This window comes from Oncorhynchus clarkii, chromosome 26 (assembly GCF_045791955.1).
Source record: "Oncorhynchus clarkii lewisi isolate Uvic-CL-2024 chromosome 26, UVic_Ocla_1.0, whole genome shotgun sequence".
Taxonomy (NCBI): Eukaryota; Metazoa; Chordata; class Actinopteri; order Salmoniformes; family Salmonidae; genus Oncorhynchus; species Oncorhynchus clarkii.
The window spans coordinates 32,699,126-32,713,951 of record NC_092172.1 but is presented as its reverse complement, the minus strand read 5'-3'; the positions used below and the strand labels follow the sequence as shown (position 1 = coordinate 32,713,951).

The following is a 14,826-nucleotide window of genomic DNA, read 5'->3' as shown; positions in this document are numbered from 1 at the left end:
CATCAGCGTTTCTTCTTTCCCTACTCTCGCTTCGCTTGTTAGATATTAAGCACATTGATAGTTCGCTAGCAAACCTCTCCTGTTGATGTACTGTATCATAGCAGCAGGCTAACAGGAGGCAGCAGTCTAAATTATCAGATCGAAACATGCGATGAGAAGTGATCAAGTGAAATATGAAGCAAGTGAACGGAGACAGCTTCACTCTATCCAATCAGAACAGCAGGATCAACATACAGCCCTCCCTTCTCTTTACAGACAGGCAACTAACCAGTTGAGGTATGTACAGCACCGTTCTGAGGAGGACGACACGCTGTTGTCTTGGCTGCCACCTCTGGAGTAGTAGCTGCTTTCTTGTTGTTCACAATTCTTCATCCACCCTTTTCACCCTCTGCTTTACTTTCCCTGAGAGTGTGAGTATCCATAGCAACGACTTAATGAAGAGACATGAGAGAGCTGTTAGCTGAAGTTAGCCAGCTAATTTTCTCCACTCAACTCAAACAGCAGATACTTCTGTTCTGATTCCAGATTTGAATAGCAGAGAAGTAGAGGAAGATATCAAATGCCCAACGTGTCTAACTTGTTGAGAAACTGGTCAGCTGATTTGTGTCAAAAGTTGCAGTGAATGGAATGTTAGAAGTCTGGAAGTTGATATTGTCACAATGGGATCTTTAGAAATCCCATGGAATTGAATGAAGATGGGAAATAAAATAGTTTCATTTAAAAAAAAGACTTTTTAAACTATCAAAAAGTTGTATGCAAGCACTCAGCAGGTCTTAAAGTTTGAATGATGTTTCTAGGGTAATCTACCAATACAAACTACACAAAATGCATATGAGTGCAGACCTTGTAAAAGGCTGTGTAAAATGTGGTGTCAGTGGTGTTAAAGAAAGCAATGTGTTGGCACATATTTAAAACCTTATAATAAAAAATAACTTGTTACAGCATAGTTAATGTATAGGAATAGATTGCACATAATTCACCAGTCATTCAAATGAAATATGTTTCTTATATTTGTAGCTACTCAGTGCCACACCAATATAAAATACTGAATAATCCATATTTTTGTTTTCTCACAAAAGTAAATATTCATGTGAATTAGACAATAGAAGACCTAACAAAACAGACTAAGGGAACCTGATTGATTTAATATTCAAAACACAGTAACACCTTACATGAACTTGCTCTTATGTCAGTGTAGATTTATATGCATAGTAATAGTAGTAGAGTTGAGCGGTTTCTGTTACTACACAAGTGAAATAAACTCAACCCCATCACTACGCAATTACAATGCAATTCATGAAGTACTGTGCTATAACATGTAACTACAATGCTACTAGTGTAATTAATGACACGGTTACTACACAGGTATAAGAGCAAATTAATGTAAATTGTTACCCAAAACACATACATCAATAGATAGAAATACATTGATAGATTTAAAAAAATACTATATTTTAGAAGCAAAACACAAATATAAATGTTATGATCTAGATATTATTTTGCCACATAAATACAATATGGAACAATATGTAGTTTTATACATCTTAGGTATGAGAAGAAAGTAAAGTGTCACATTTATTTTGACATAGAGTGACTGAACTGTTAGCAGTCCTGGGGAGTAGTTCCACTACAATTAATTCAGTTAGTAATTTACCTAGATTTTGTAGTAACTACATTCAAATCTTTGTAGTGTCTTTGGTAGTTAATTACTTGTTTTAGCCATGTAGCTCCCTACTGGAACTGCCCACTACCTGTATTCAACTCCCCCCTATTTTTCTCTCTCCCTGGCCACTGGGCTAAGCCAAAGCACTCACTCTGACTGTCACACAGATCTCACTACACTGTTAACATCTGACTCCAGAGTGATGTGTTCTTGCACTCATTTTTCTTAACTGTGTAGTCGATGACATTTCAGATTTAGATATGATAGTTTGGATGTAGTGAACTACTTTTTCAAAGTAACTATTAAAGTCAACTATATTTTTATTTAGGGTAGCGTAAGGTAGCGTAATTCAATCAGATCCGCTTTAGCCGACATCTGCATAGCAGTTGTTCAGGCAGTGTCGGAGGTGGAACTGCGTTAGAGCAGATCCTGGCATACCTGAAGCGGACATTGCTATTGGCTGCACGGAGTCGCATTAAGAGAAATCTCATGCGAGTTTGAAACACTGGAATGTGAGATGTGATCTACACCTCGATTCAGCTGATAGAAATCCTCATTATTTTTTTTAGGCAAATGATTTTCAATTTGAGAGTCATTATTTCTATATAGCCTACACTTTGTCATTCTGAATATCTAACTTGAGTGACAATGATGAAGAGTAGCTCTTCACCAATTTGACAGCTCCAACACAGTTACATCTCCAGCACCGTCAAAACATCAGCTATGCAGGTGTCTGCTATCGCCGGTTAACGCTTGATCTGATTGAATCTAGGCCGAAGTGTAGCTTAACCTCTTCCAGTGTGAAGTAATTGATACAAGCTATAAACTATATTTTCAGAGTAGCTTCCCCAACACTGCCTGTTAGTAACCCAGACAGATAGTTATAGTCAGTTATCTAGTTAGCAAAGGGAACAAAACAAAACACAAACGCTTGGCCATTGCAGTGGATATATTCTTCTCTTTGGTTTAAAGGTTAAAGTTTAAAGGTGGGTGATAATGTCCACCTAAAGTGCTATACTTTGTGAGCTGGTCAGCTTTTGCATTGCTCTTTGAGGGCTTTGCCTTCTTATCACACTGACTGACAGATCTACTGGGTCACCCTGAGTATAGTCTCTTCCCAGGGTTCAACTAGTATTTGCCTCCGCCATTTTCAGTTCCCCCATTTTGGAATTCTAGTGGTTCTATTGCTCTCTGTGTGTCTTTTGAAGGGCCAGAGGCAGGAAGTTGTTGCGTAGGGGTGTATGGGATTTTAATGTCACACACAGACGCACACATGCAGCCCCATTGTTTGTCTGATTCACCATCAGAAGTGCTCAGTCTTGGGGAGTGTTAAGGAGTCATGACAGTCAAAGTATGTGTGCATCTAGGTGTGCACGTGTATACTGTACATCTCTATGTCTAGGCATAGCCGCCTCTCAGTTCCGCAGGTGGCCTGGGCCCTCTGCTACTACACAGATCCTCCAGGGGGCGCAACAGAGCGTCCTCTCTAGGTTTATAGGGTATTGCGTAACTGTCCTCCTCCATCAGTATCCGGTTCAACGTCTGCTCGTTGTTAATGTGGCGACGCACCATCAGTACGTACTGGCGCCCTTCCTCCAGAGGGGGGCAGTCACACACGTTGGGCACCCACAGGAACTCGCGGTGCTCCAGGCGGAAGCGATTGTGGTAGGTGTGGATGATCTGGACATCGTAGCGCGTCTCCTCGCCCCGGTACAGCTTGCTCATGACTTTGGCACGGAACACTGACAACCAATGAAAGACATTATGCTAACACTTTACATAAAGCCAACAGGTATAATGCATTAAAACCTTGTTAGAACTTACAAGCATGTATGCGCCCTTACAATGTCTTATAATAAGGTTTGTTGTGCCATGCTTGTTTTTCCATGCTGCGATTTTTCAACTGACTTAAAATGTCTGTTTAAGTTTCACCGAATTACATTCGTTCCTTACTTTAAAAAACTATTCAAGTGAGATGTCAACTTGCACCACTATCACCTGATGTTGTAAACTCAAACCCAGCTATAAACTGGGTCATGTGAATTTAAAGCACACAAGGGTGTTTGAACCGCTAACTTTAGATATTCAAGAAGTTCAGACTTACCGAAGTCTTTCTGGCAGTACTGCCTCTGGCGCTCCCCTCGACCGCGGGCCCGCCTACATTTCCCACAATGCCCTACGGGAGTAGAAAGAGAAGCGGTGAGTTGATTTGAGCACAGATGGTTTTTTATATTAGGGTATTGCACAATGGTTAGGATGGCACAGATGAGTTTCTGAGAGTGAGTAGGGGACTTAAGGATAGTAGAGTAGAGAGTAGGATAGATTCAAGGAAAGAGAAGAGATTAGGACAGATTAAAGGAAGAGTAGAGAGCAGGACAGATTAAAGGAAGAGTAGAGAAGAGATTAGGACAGATTAAAGGAAGAGTAGAGAGCAGGACAGATTAAAGGAAGAGTAGAGAAAAGATTAGGACAGGTTAAAGGAAGAGTAGAGAGCAGGACAGATTAAAGGAAGAGTAGAGAAGAGATTAGGACAGATTAAAGGAAGCGTAGAGAGCGGGATAGATTAAAGGAATAGTAGAGAAGAGATTAGGACAGATTAAAGGAAGAGTAGAGAGCGGGACAGATTAAAGAGTAGAGTAGAGATTAAGACAGATTAAAGGAAGAGTAAAGTAGAGATTAGGACAGATGAAATGAAGAGAGTAGGACAGATTAAAAGAAGAATAGAATGTAGGCTAGATGAAAGGAAGAGTAGAGTAGAGAGTAGGACATTAAAGGAAGAGTAGATTAGAGAGTAGGACAGATTAAAGGAAAAGTAGAGTAGGATAGATTAAAGGAAGAGTAGAGTAGGATAGATTAGAGGAAGAGTAGAGTAGATTAAAGGAAAAGTAGAGTAGGATAGATTAAAGGAAGAGTAGAGTAGAGAGTAGGACATTAAAGGAAGAGTAGATTAGAGAGTAGGACAGATTAAAGGAAAAGTAGAGTAGGATAGATTAAAGGAAGAGTAGAGTAGGATAGATTAGAGGAGAGTAGAGTAGGATAGATTAAAGGAAGAGTAGAGTAGGACAGATTAAAGGAAAAGTAGAGTAGGATAGATTAAAGGAAGAGTAGAGTAGAGAGTAGGACATTAAAGGAAGAGTAGATTAGAGAGTAGGACAGATTAGAGGAAGAGTAGAGTAGGATAGATTAGAGGAAGAGTAGAGTAGGACAGATTAAAGGAAAAGTAGAGTAGGATAGATTAAAGGAAGAGTAGAGTAGGATAGATTAAAGGAAGAGTAGAGTAGGATAGATTAAAGGAAGAGTAGAGTAGGATAGATTAGAGGAAGAGTAGAGTAGGACAGATTAAAGGAAGAGTAGAGTAGGATAGATTAAAGGAAGAGTAGAGTAGGATAGATTAAAGGAAGAGTAGAGTAGGATAGATTAAAGGAAAAGTAGAGTAGGATAGATTAAAGGAAATAGTAGGGTAGAGGCAGAGGAGAGAGGATTGTAGCATTTTAGCAAGGCAAGAGCTGAGGTTTAGGGGAGTGGGGGTGAGATAGGGGTTAAAGATTTAGGTGAGGGAGAGATTGAGGTGAGGTGGAGCAAACCTCCTCGGGGTGGTTGGGGTAGTCGGTTCCTCCTGGTCTCATCCCTCTCCAGGCGGGGAAGGACAGGTGGGCGATGGGGCTGGTGAGGGGGTTGTCGAGCTGGGTGGCGAGGGGACTTGATGGGCCAGCCACCTGGAGGAGCTGAGGGACAGTGCGGGAAAAGGTGAGTTTACATTATTGAGTATCAACATGCCTTTGGAGTTAGGGCCAGGAGTTTTCATGACCTGACCAAGAAAAGGACCTCAAATGGAACTTTAAGGGATAGTTTACTTATTTATTAGATGTTTGTTTTCTTACCTTAAAAGCAGTCTACGGAAAAGGAGTGACTGCAATCCACACTTTGTTTTTGTTAAACTAGCCACTGCCAACAAAATGTTAACATGAGCATTTTTCTTTACCAAAGCACCATGTCAGTAAATCTCCCCAGTTAAGCATGTTTTAAATTTCATGCCCAAATCATTTTTAATCATTAAAAAACAATTAATTGAGGACCACAATCCATTTAAGAGATGAGGGAAAAAATATCTAAATATGTACAATTTCTGAACTATTCCTTTAAATTTGCATTAATCATCCATTAATGTGAGATTTGTGCAAACGATGGAGAAGCATATGTGTATCTTGAATCAGGATTTGGGCAAGGGATCTTTCCAAGGCATTCTTTAGGTAGAATCTGTAAGGACAGGCAGTGGGAGACGAGAAGCAAGTACAGGGAGTGAACATTTAATGAAATAGACAGGAAACAAAACACGAACAGGGTCTGGACAGGGGAAACAAAACAACATTAATGCTGACACGGGGATGCAACTGAGGAACAGACAGATAGAGAGGGAGCAATCAACAAAGTGAAGGAGTCCAGGTGAGTCCAATGAAGCGCTGATGCGTGTAATGATGGTGACAGGTGTGTGTAATGAGGGGCAGCCTGGCGCCCTTGAGCGCCAGGGAGAGGAAGCGGGAGGAGGCGTGACAGAATCAATAAAGAGTGACTTTTTGTCCAGCATCAAATCACTATGATACGACATGAGCAAACATCGTCTTAGATCATTGATTTCTGCTCCAAAATGCTAAATCGCTTTTGTTCGTCTCGACTCCCCCACAGGCTTTCAATGCTCCCTGTGACCCACAAGGTAAATAAGACCATGTTTCTAGACCTAACCCAGTCTTTAGCCACGACTCAAAAGGAACTGACTGTGTGACCCTTTAGTGGATCTAAACCCACCAGTTAGAAAACACTATGCTAGGGGCTAGACTACTTCTCAACCCACCAGTTAGAAAACACCATGCTAGGGGCTAGACTACTTCTCAACCCACCAGTTAGAAAGCACTATGCTAGGGGCTAGACTACTTCTCAACCCACCAGTTAGAAAACACTATGCTAGGGGCTAGACTACTTCTCAACCCACCAGTTAGAACACACTATGCTAGGGGCTAGACTACTTCTCAACCCACCAGTTAGAAAACACTATGCTAGGGCTAGACTACTTCTCAACCCACCAGTTAGAACACACTATGCTAGGGGCTAGACTACTTCTCAACCCACCAGTTAGAAAACACCATGCTAGGGGCTAGACTACTTCTCAACCCACCAGTTAGAACACACTATGCTAGGGGCTAGACTACTTCTCAACCCACCAGTTAGAAAACACCATGCTAGGGGCTAGACTACTTCTCAACCCACCAGTTAGAACACACTATGCTAGGGGCTAGACTACTTCTCAACCCACCAGTTAGAACACACTATGCTAGGGGCTAGACTACTTCTCAACCCACCAGTTAGAAAACACTATGCTAGGGGCTAGACTACTTCTCAACCCACCAGTTAGAAAACACCATGCTAGGGGCTAGACTACTTCTCAACCCACCAGTTAGAAAACACTATGCTAGGGGCTAGACTACTTCTCAACCCACCAGTTAGAAAACACTATGCTAGGGGCTAGACTACTTCTCAACCCACCAGTTAGAACACACTATGCTAGGGGCTAGACTACTTCTCAACCCACCAGTTAGAACACACTATGCTAGGGGCTAGACTACTTCTCAACCCACCAGTTAGAAAACACTATGCTAGGGGCTAGACGACATCTCAACCCACCAGTTAGAACACACTATGCTAGGGGCTAGACTTCTTCTCAACCCACCAGTTAGAAAACACTATGCTAGGGGCTAGACTACTTCTCAACCCACCAGTTAGAAAACACTATGCTAGGGGCTAGACTACTTCTCAACCCACCAGTTAGAAAACACTATGCTAGGGGCTAGACTACTTCTCAACCCACCAGTTAGAACACACTATGCTAGGGGCTAGACTACTTCTCAACCCACCAGTTAGAAAACACTATGCTAGGGGCTAGACTACTTCTCAACCCACCAGTTAGAAAACACTATGCTAGGGGCTAGACTACTTCTCAACCCACCAGTTAGAACACACTATGCTAGGGGCTAGACGACATCTCAACCCACCAGTTAGAAAACACTATGCTAGGGGCTAGACTACTTCTCAACCCACCAGTTAGAACACACTATGCTAGGGGCTAGACTACTTCTCAACCCACCAGTTAGAAAACACTATGCTAGGGGCTAGACTACTTCTCAACCCACCAGTTAGAAAACACTATGCTAGGGGCTAGACTACTTCTCAACCCACCAGTTAGAAAACACTATGCTAGGGGCTAGACTACTTCTCAACCCACCAGTTAGAACACACTATGCTAGGGGCTAGACTACTTCTCAACCCACCAGTTAGAAAACACTATGCTAGGGGCTAGACTACTTCTCAACCCACCAGTTAGAAAACACTATGCTAGGGGCTAGACTTCTTCTCAACCCACCAGTTAGAAAACACTATGCTAGGGGCTAGACTACTTCTCAACCCACCAGTTAGAAAACACTATGCTAGGGGCTAGACTACTTCTCAACCCACCAGTTAGAAAACACTATGCTAGGGGCTAGACTACTTCTCAACCCACCAGTTAGAACACACTATGCTAGGGGCTAGACTACTTCTCAACCCACCAGTTAGAACACACTATGCTAGGGGCTAGACTACTTCTCAGCCCACCAGTTAGAAAACACTATGCTAGGGGCTAGACTACTTCTCAACCCACCAGTTAGAAAACACTATGCTAGGGGCTAGACTACTTCTCAACCCACCAGTTAGAAAACACTATGCTAGGGGCTAGACTACTTCTCAACCCACCAGTTAGAACACACTATGCTAGGGGCTAGACGACATCTCAACCCACCAGTTAGAAAACACTATGCTAGGGGCTAGACTACTTCTCAACCCACCAGTTAGAACACACTATGCTAGGGGCTAGACTACTTCTCAACCCACCAGTTAGAAAACACTATGCTATGGGCTAGACTACTTCTCAACCCACCAGTTAGAAAACACTATGCTAGGGGCTAGACTACTTCTCAACCCACCAGTTAGAAAACACTATGCTAGGGGCTAGACTACTTCTCAACCCACCAGTTAGAACACACTATGCTAGGGGCTAGACTACTTCTCAACCCACCAGTTAGAAAACACTATGCTAGGGGCTAGACTACTTCTCAACCCACCAGTTAGAAAACACTATGCTAGGGGCTAGACTACTTCTCAACCCACCAGTTAGAACACACTATGCTAGGGGCTAGACTACTTCTCAACCCACCAGTTAGAACACACTATGCTAGGGGCTAGACTACTTCTCAACCCACCAGTTAGAAAACACTATGCTAGGGGCTAGACTACTTCTCAGCCCACCAGTTAGAAAACACTATGCTAGGGGCTAGACTACTTCTCAACCCACCAGTTAGAACACACTATGCTAGGGGCTAGACTACTTCTCAACCCACCAGTTAGAACACACTATGCTAGGGGCTAGACGACATCTCAACCCACCAGTTAGAAAACACTATGCTAGGGGCTAGACTACTTCTCAACCCACCAGTTAGAACACACTATGCTAGGGGCTAGACTACTTCTCAACCCACCAGTTAGAAAACACTATGCTATGGGCTAGACTACTTCTCAACCCACCAGTTAGAAAACACTATGCTAGGGGCTAGACTACTTCTCAACCCACCAGTTAGAAAACACTATGCTAGGGGCTAGACTACTTCTCAACCCACCAGTTAGAACACACTATGCTAGGGGCTAGACTACTTCTCAACCCACCAGTTAGAAAACACTATGCTAGGGGCTAGACTACTTCTCAACCCACCAGTTAGAAAACACTATGCTAGGGGCTAGACTACTTCTCAACCCACCAGTTAGAACACACTATGCTAGGGGCTAGACTACTTCTCAACCCACCAGTTAGAACACACTATGCTAGGGGCTAGACTACTTCTCAACCCACCAGTTAGAAAACACTATGCTAGGGGCTAGACTACTTCTCAGCCCACCAGTTAGAAAACACTATGCTAGGGGCTAGACTACTTCTCAACCCACCAGTTAGAACACACTATGCTAGGGGCTAGACTACTTCTCAACCCACCAGTTAGAACACACTATGCTAGGGGCTAGACTACTCCCATTATGTCCTGCACCAAATTACTTGATAAATTACTAAATTATCAAACCTGTTTACTAAATTCTAAAGGATGCTAAAGTCTTAGATCATTGCTTTGTTGAGCAGTACACAGAAATTAGTCAAAACTACGGTTTTGTACCAAGCACCACTATCTCAGCATGGAATATGCGGTGGGTTTTGGGATTAGGAGCGTTATCACTAAACACTTCTAAGATAAGAGGGGGACATTCCACTCCAGAAACTTCAGTTAACTTATCAGTTATTGTCAGCCAGGTACAGATCAAAGTATAGCAGGTCAGAACAGTGTATTCAGTTTTGGATCAAAGTCCACTTTTGCAGTTATATAGGACAAATATAATGATTACCATTGAATGTTGGTTACATTCCAACCGGGGCCAATTTAATAGAAATACAACACTGATTATAAACCTATGATTGAGTTTGCAGTTAATAATTCCCCTCTTATATAAACGGATGTCATAAAACATTCCAGAAGACATGTGCTGCACATTAGCAAGGCACAGTCAGTTTGTAGGCCAGGGGTTTTCAAACTGGGGTCCCTGTCAGCCTCCCAGGCCCATGTTGCCCAGGGTTATGAACATACTTTGTAGATGAATAATATTACATAGTGTTGTATTACACCTTCTAAACTTATATCACAGATCCCATGGCCAAAATGTGTTACCTTTGTTGTTAGTGATATTCATTAAAACCAAATTAAATGTAAAAAACAAACTATTTTGAGATCTGGCAGTACCTCTGCTGTACCGGAGGCAGTCAGATCTGAAAATATTAAAAACACATAAACATTTGTTTATTCATTTTACTTGTAGAGCTTGTCGTAATGTGCAGATGTTTAAATACCCCTTGCAGTAATGTTTAGATCCATCTATCTACCCATCTTTCGTGTCCATCTATCTTCCGTATCCATCCTTCCATCATCCGTATCCATCCATCCATCATCCGTATCCATCCATCTTCCGTATTCATCCATCTTCCATTTCTATCCATCCATCCATCCATCTTCAGTATCATCCATCCATCCATCCATCCATCCATCTTCCGTATCCATCCATCCATCTTCCGTATCCATCCAGCCATCATCCGTATCCATCCATCCATCATCCGTATCCATCCGTCCATCATCCGTATCCATCCGTCCATCATCCGTATCCATCCGTCCATCATCCGTATCCATCCGTCCATCATCCGTATCCATCCGTCCATCATCCGTATCCATCCGTCCATCATCCGTATCCATCCGTCCATCATCCGTATCCATCCGTCCATCATCCGTATCCATCCGTCCATCATCCGTATCCATCCGTCCATCATCCGTATCCATCCGTCCATCATCCGTATCCATCCGTCCATCATCCGTATCCATCCGTCCATCATCCGTATCCATCCATCTTCCGTATTCATCCATCCATCCATCTTCCATTTCTATCATCCATCCATCTTCAGTATCATCCATCCATCCATCCATCCATCCATCCATCCATCCATCATCCGTATCCATCCATCATCCATGTCCATCCATCTTCCGTATTCATCCATCCATCCATCTTCCATTTCTATCCATCCATCCATCCATCTTCCGTATCATCCATCCATCTTCCGTATCCATCCATCCATCATCCGTATCCATCCATCTTCCGTATTCATCCATCTTCCGTATCCATCCATCATCCATATCCATTCATCTTCCGTATCATCCATCATCCATATCCATCCATCTTCCGTATCCATCCATCATCCATATCCATCCATCTTCCGTATTCATCCATCATCCATATCCATCCATCTTCCGTATTCATCCATCATCCATATCCATCCATCTTCCGTATCATCCATCATCCATATCCATCCATCTTCCGTATCCATCCATCATCCATATCCATCCATCTTCCGTATCCATCCATCATCCATATCCATCCATCTTCCGTATCCATTCCATCATCCATATCCATCCATCTTCCGTATCCATTCCATCATCCATATCCATCCATCTTCCGTATTCATCCATCCATCTTCCGTATTCATCCATCCATCCATCTTCCGTATTCATCCATCCATCCATCTTCCGTATTCATCCATCCATCTTCCGTATCCATCCATCATGTATTAAACTTCAGTCACACAAACAGAGGATGAGTGAAACCAGGGGCAGGTTTTCCCATGTAAATGCATACATCACATTAAATGGACATTTTGGACATGAAATTTAACAGATGTTAATAATGGGTACATTGACGTCCATTGGCTTTTGCTTAGAAAATGCTAGCTAGCGGTTGGTGACAGTGCCTAGGTAAACAAACCCACAACCTGGATTGCATTTTGTCCTTAGACTTCTTACAAGGGAAGGAAACAAAATGTTATTTTAATTTGGTTGAACTACCCCTTTAACAATGGTCAGCGGTCTTACCCCAGTAGGGTCTTGTGGTGACAGGGGGAGGTCTAGTAGTAGTAGTAGTGGTAGTAGTAGTTGTGGGGTGATCCCAGGGGATGTAGCTAGCAGTGTGGTGAGGCTGGTGTAGCTGACTCCTCCTGCCATGGAACAGAGCGTAGCGGTCTGGAGGGAGCCAATACTCGTATTCTATCCCCGGGTTTCTGTCTGTCACCAACACCTGCAGACACAACCACACAGTGTACAACGGATGTATATTTTAATATATATTGTTTTATAATACCCGGTATATTTTAAGCAATATTGGCCATATAACACAAACCCCAGAGATGCCTTATTGCTATTATAAACTAGTTACCAACGTAATTAGAAAAGTACAAAATAAATGTTTTGTCATACCCGTGGTATACGGTCTAATATAACATGGCTGTCAGCCAATCAGTATTCAGGGCTCAAACCACCCAGTTTAGAACTGTCAATACCAACAATATACTGAAAAAATATAACATATGGAAGACAACACGTTAAGAAAATATATGTCCGTTACATATAGGAGAGGAGACTGACTGGTTATTAGGGATCCCCATTAGCTGCTGCCAAGGTAGCAGCTACTCTTCCTGTGGTCCAAACACATTAAGGCACTTACATTACACATAAAACAGTATATCATATAACAGTATTACACCACTAAATATCTACAATACAAAATGTATAATACCACAATATTACAATGTACGTGTGTGTCGAGAGAGTCTGCTAGCGTGTGTGCGTATGCATGTGTCTGTACCTGTGTGGGTGTCTCTTCACAATCTCCATTGTTTCATAAGGTGTATTTATCTGATGTGGAATAGAGTTCCATGTAGTCATGGCTCTATGTAGTACTGTAGTACTGTGAGCCTCCCATAGTCTGTTCTGTTGTTTACATCCCTGTTAGTGAGCATTTTTCCTTTGTCAAGATAATCCATCCACCTGACAGGTGTGGCATATCAAGAAGCTGATTAAACGGCATGATCATTACACAAGTGCACCTTGTGCTGGGGACAATAAAAGGCCACTAAAATGTGCAGTTCTGTCACACAACACAATGCCACAAATGTCTCAAGTTTTGAAGGCGAGTGCAATTGGCATGTTGACTGCACGAAAGCCCACCAGAGCTGTTGCCAGAGAATTGAATGTTAATTTCTCTAACATAAGCAGCTTCCAACATTGTTTTCGAGAATTTGGTAGTACGTCCAACCGGCCTCCCAACCACTGTCGTTGTGTGGGTGAGCGGTTGGCTGATGTGAACAAACTGCCCCATGGTGGCAGTGGGGTTAAGGTATGGACAGGCATAAGCTACGGACATTGAACACAATAGCATTTTATCAATGGCAATTTGAATGCATAAAAATACCGTAACGAGATCCTAAGGCCCATTGTGAGAACCATTTCTTTCTTTCCTTCCCGTCATGTGACATACAGAGATTAGGGCCTAATGAATCTATTGCAATTGACTTCCTCATATGAACTGTTACTCAGTAAAAATCAATGAAATTGTTGCATGCTACGATAATATTTTTGTTCAGTATAGTTATTGCATTGCGGCTCCTGTCAATCATAACTTTGACCAGACTGACCATGACGTGCAGGTCCTCCATAGTGGGTCCAGGGACCTCAAAGCTTTCCCAGGTGTCCACAGAGCGCTTGTACAGGAGCTTGGTTCCCGCTACGCTGTACTCCCCAGGAACACTGATCTTCCAGTTCCCATTAATGACAAACTGGGAACGCCCGTTCTGGAGCGCTGGAGGGAGAAGAGAAGGCTTGAATGAAGGTAGGAAATGCGTTTAGTTTTCAATGCTGATTGGTGAAGTGTGACTGAAATTGGCTTTGTGATGATAATATGTATGTGTTTGAATTATGCTACGGTTGGGGTCAATTCCTTTTCAGTCAATTCACAAATCGCAATTGAGGTATGAGGGAAATTTGATGTGGATTTTTCCTCCTCATATCCAATTACGATCTTGTCTCATCGCTGCAACTCTTGGTAGAGGTGAAAGTCGAGTCATGCATCCTCTGAAACATGACCCGCCAAACAGCGCTTCTTAACACCCGCCAACTTAACCTGGAAGCCAGCTGCACCAATGTGTCGGAGGAAACACCGTTCAACTGACGACCGGGGTCAGCCTGCAGGTGCCCGGACCACCACAAGGAGTCGCTAGATGAGCCAAGTAAAGCCCCCCCGGCCAAACCCTCCCCTAACCCGGGCAAAGCTGGGCCAATTGTGTGCCGCCCTATGGGACTCCCGGTCACGGCCGGTTGTGACACAGCCTGGGATTGAACCCGGGTCTGAAGTGACGCCTCAAGTACTGCGATGCAGTTCCTTCGACCGCTGCGCCACTCAGGAGGCCATGAGTTGGAATTTCTACTTACATTTATGTCAGTTAGCAGACTCTTTTATCCAAAGTAACAGAGTAGTGAGTGCATACATTTTTTTTTGTACTGGTCCTGCGTGGGAATCAAACCCACAACCCTGGCGTTGCAAGAGCCATGCTCTACCAACTGAGCTACACGGGACCATGGGAACACTTTACTAAATTGAAATGGAATAAACCTCAACCCTACAATGTAACATCTCTTAATTCAGCAAAGTTACAAAGTTGCCTTGCCAAA

At 42.9% G+C, this 14,826-nt stretch overlaps 1 protein-coding gene across 1 annotated transcript in view; it reads right to left on the bottom strand.

Annotated features, from left to right (window-relative positions):
- Nucleotides 1-897: 897 nt before the first annotated feature.
- Nucleotides 898-14,826, bottom strand: part of LOC139384914 (ADAMTS-like protein 5) — a 57,825-nt gene continuing 43,896 nt past the window's right edge. The window contains exons 9-13 of the mRNA XM_071129815.1: nt 13,794-13,957; nt 12,196-12,397; nt 5,248-5,388; nt 3,768-3,839; nt 898-3,405 (exon numbers count right to left, since the gene is read on the bottom strand). Of these exons, the coding sequence (XP_070985916.1) occupies nt 3,062-3,405; nt 3,768-3,839; nt 5,248-5,388; nt 12,196-12,397; nt 13,794-13,957 (923 nt within the window). The 3' untranslated portion in view covers nt 898-3,061. The remainder of the gene's footprint in view (nt 3,406-3,767; nt 3,840-5,247; nt 5,389-12,195; nt 12,398-13,793; nt 13,958-14,826) is intronic.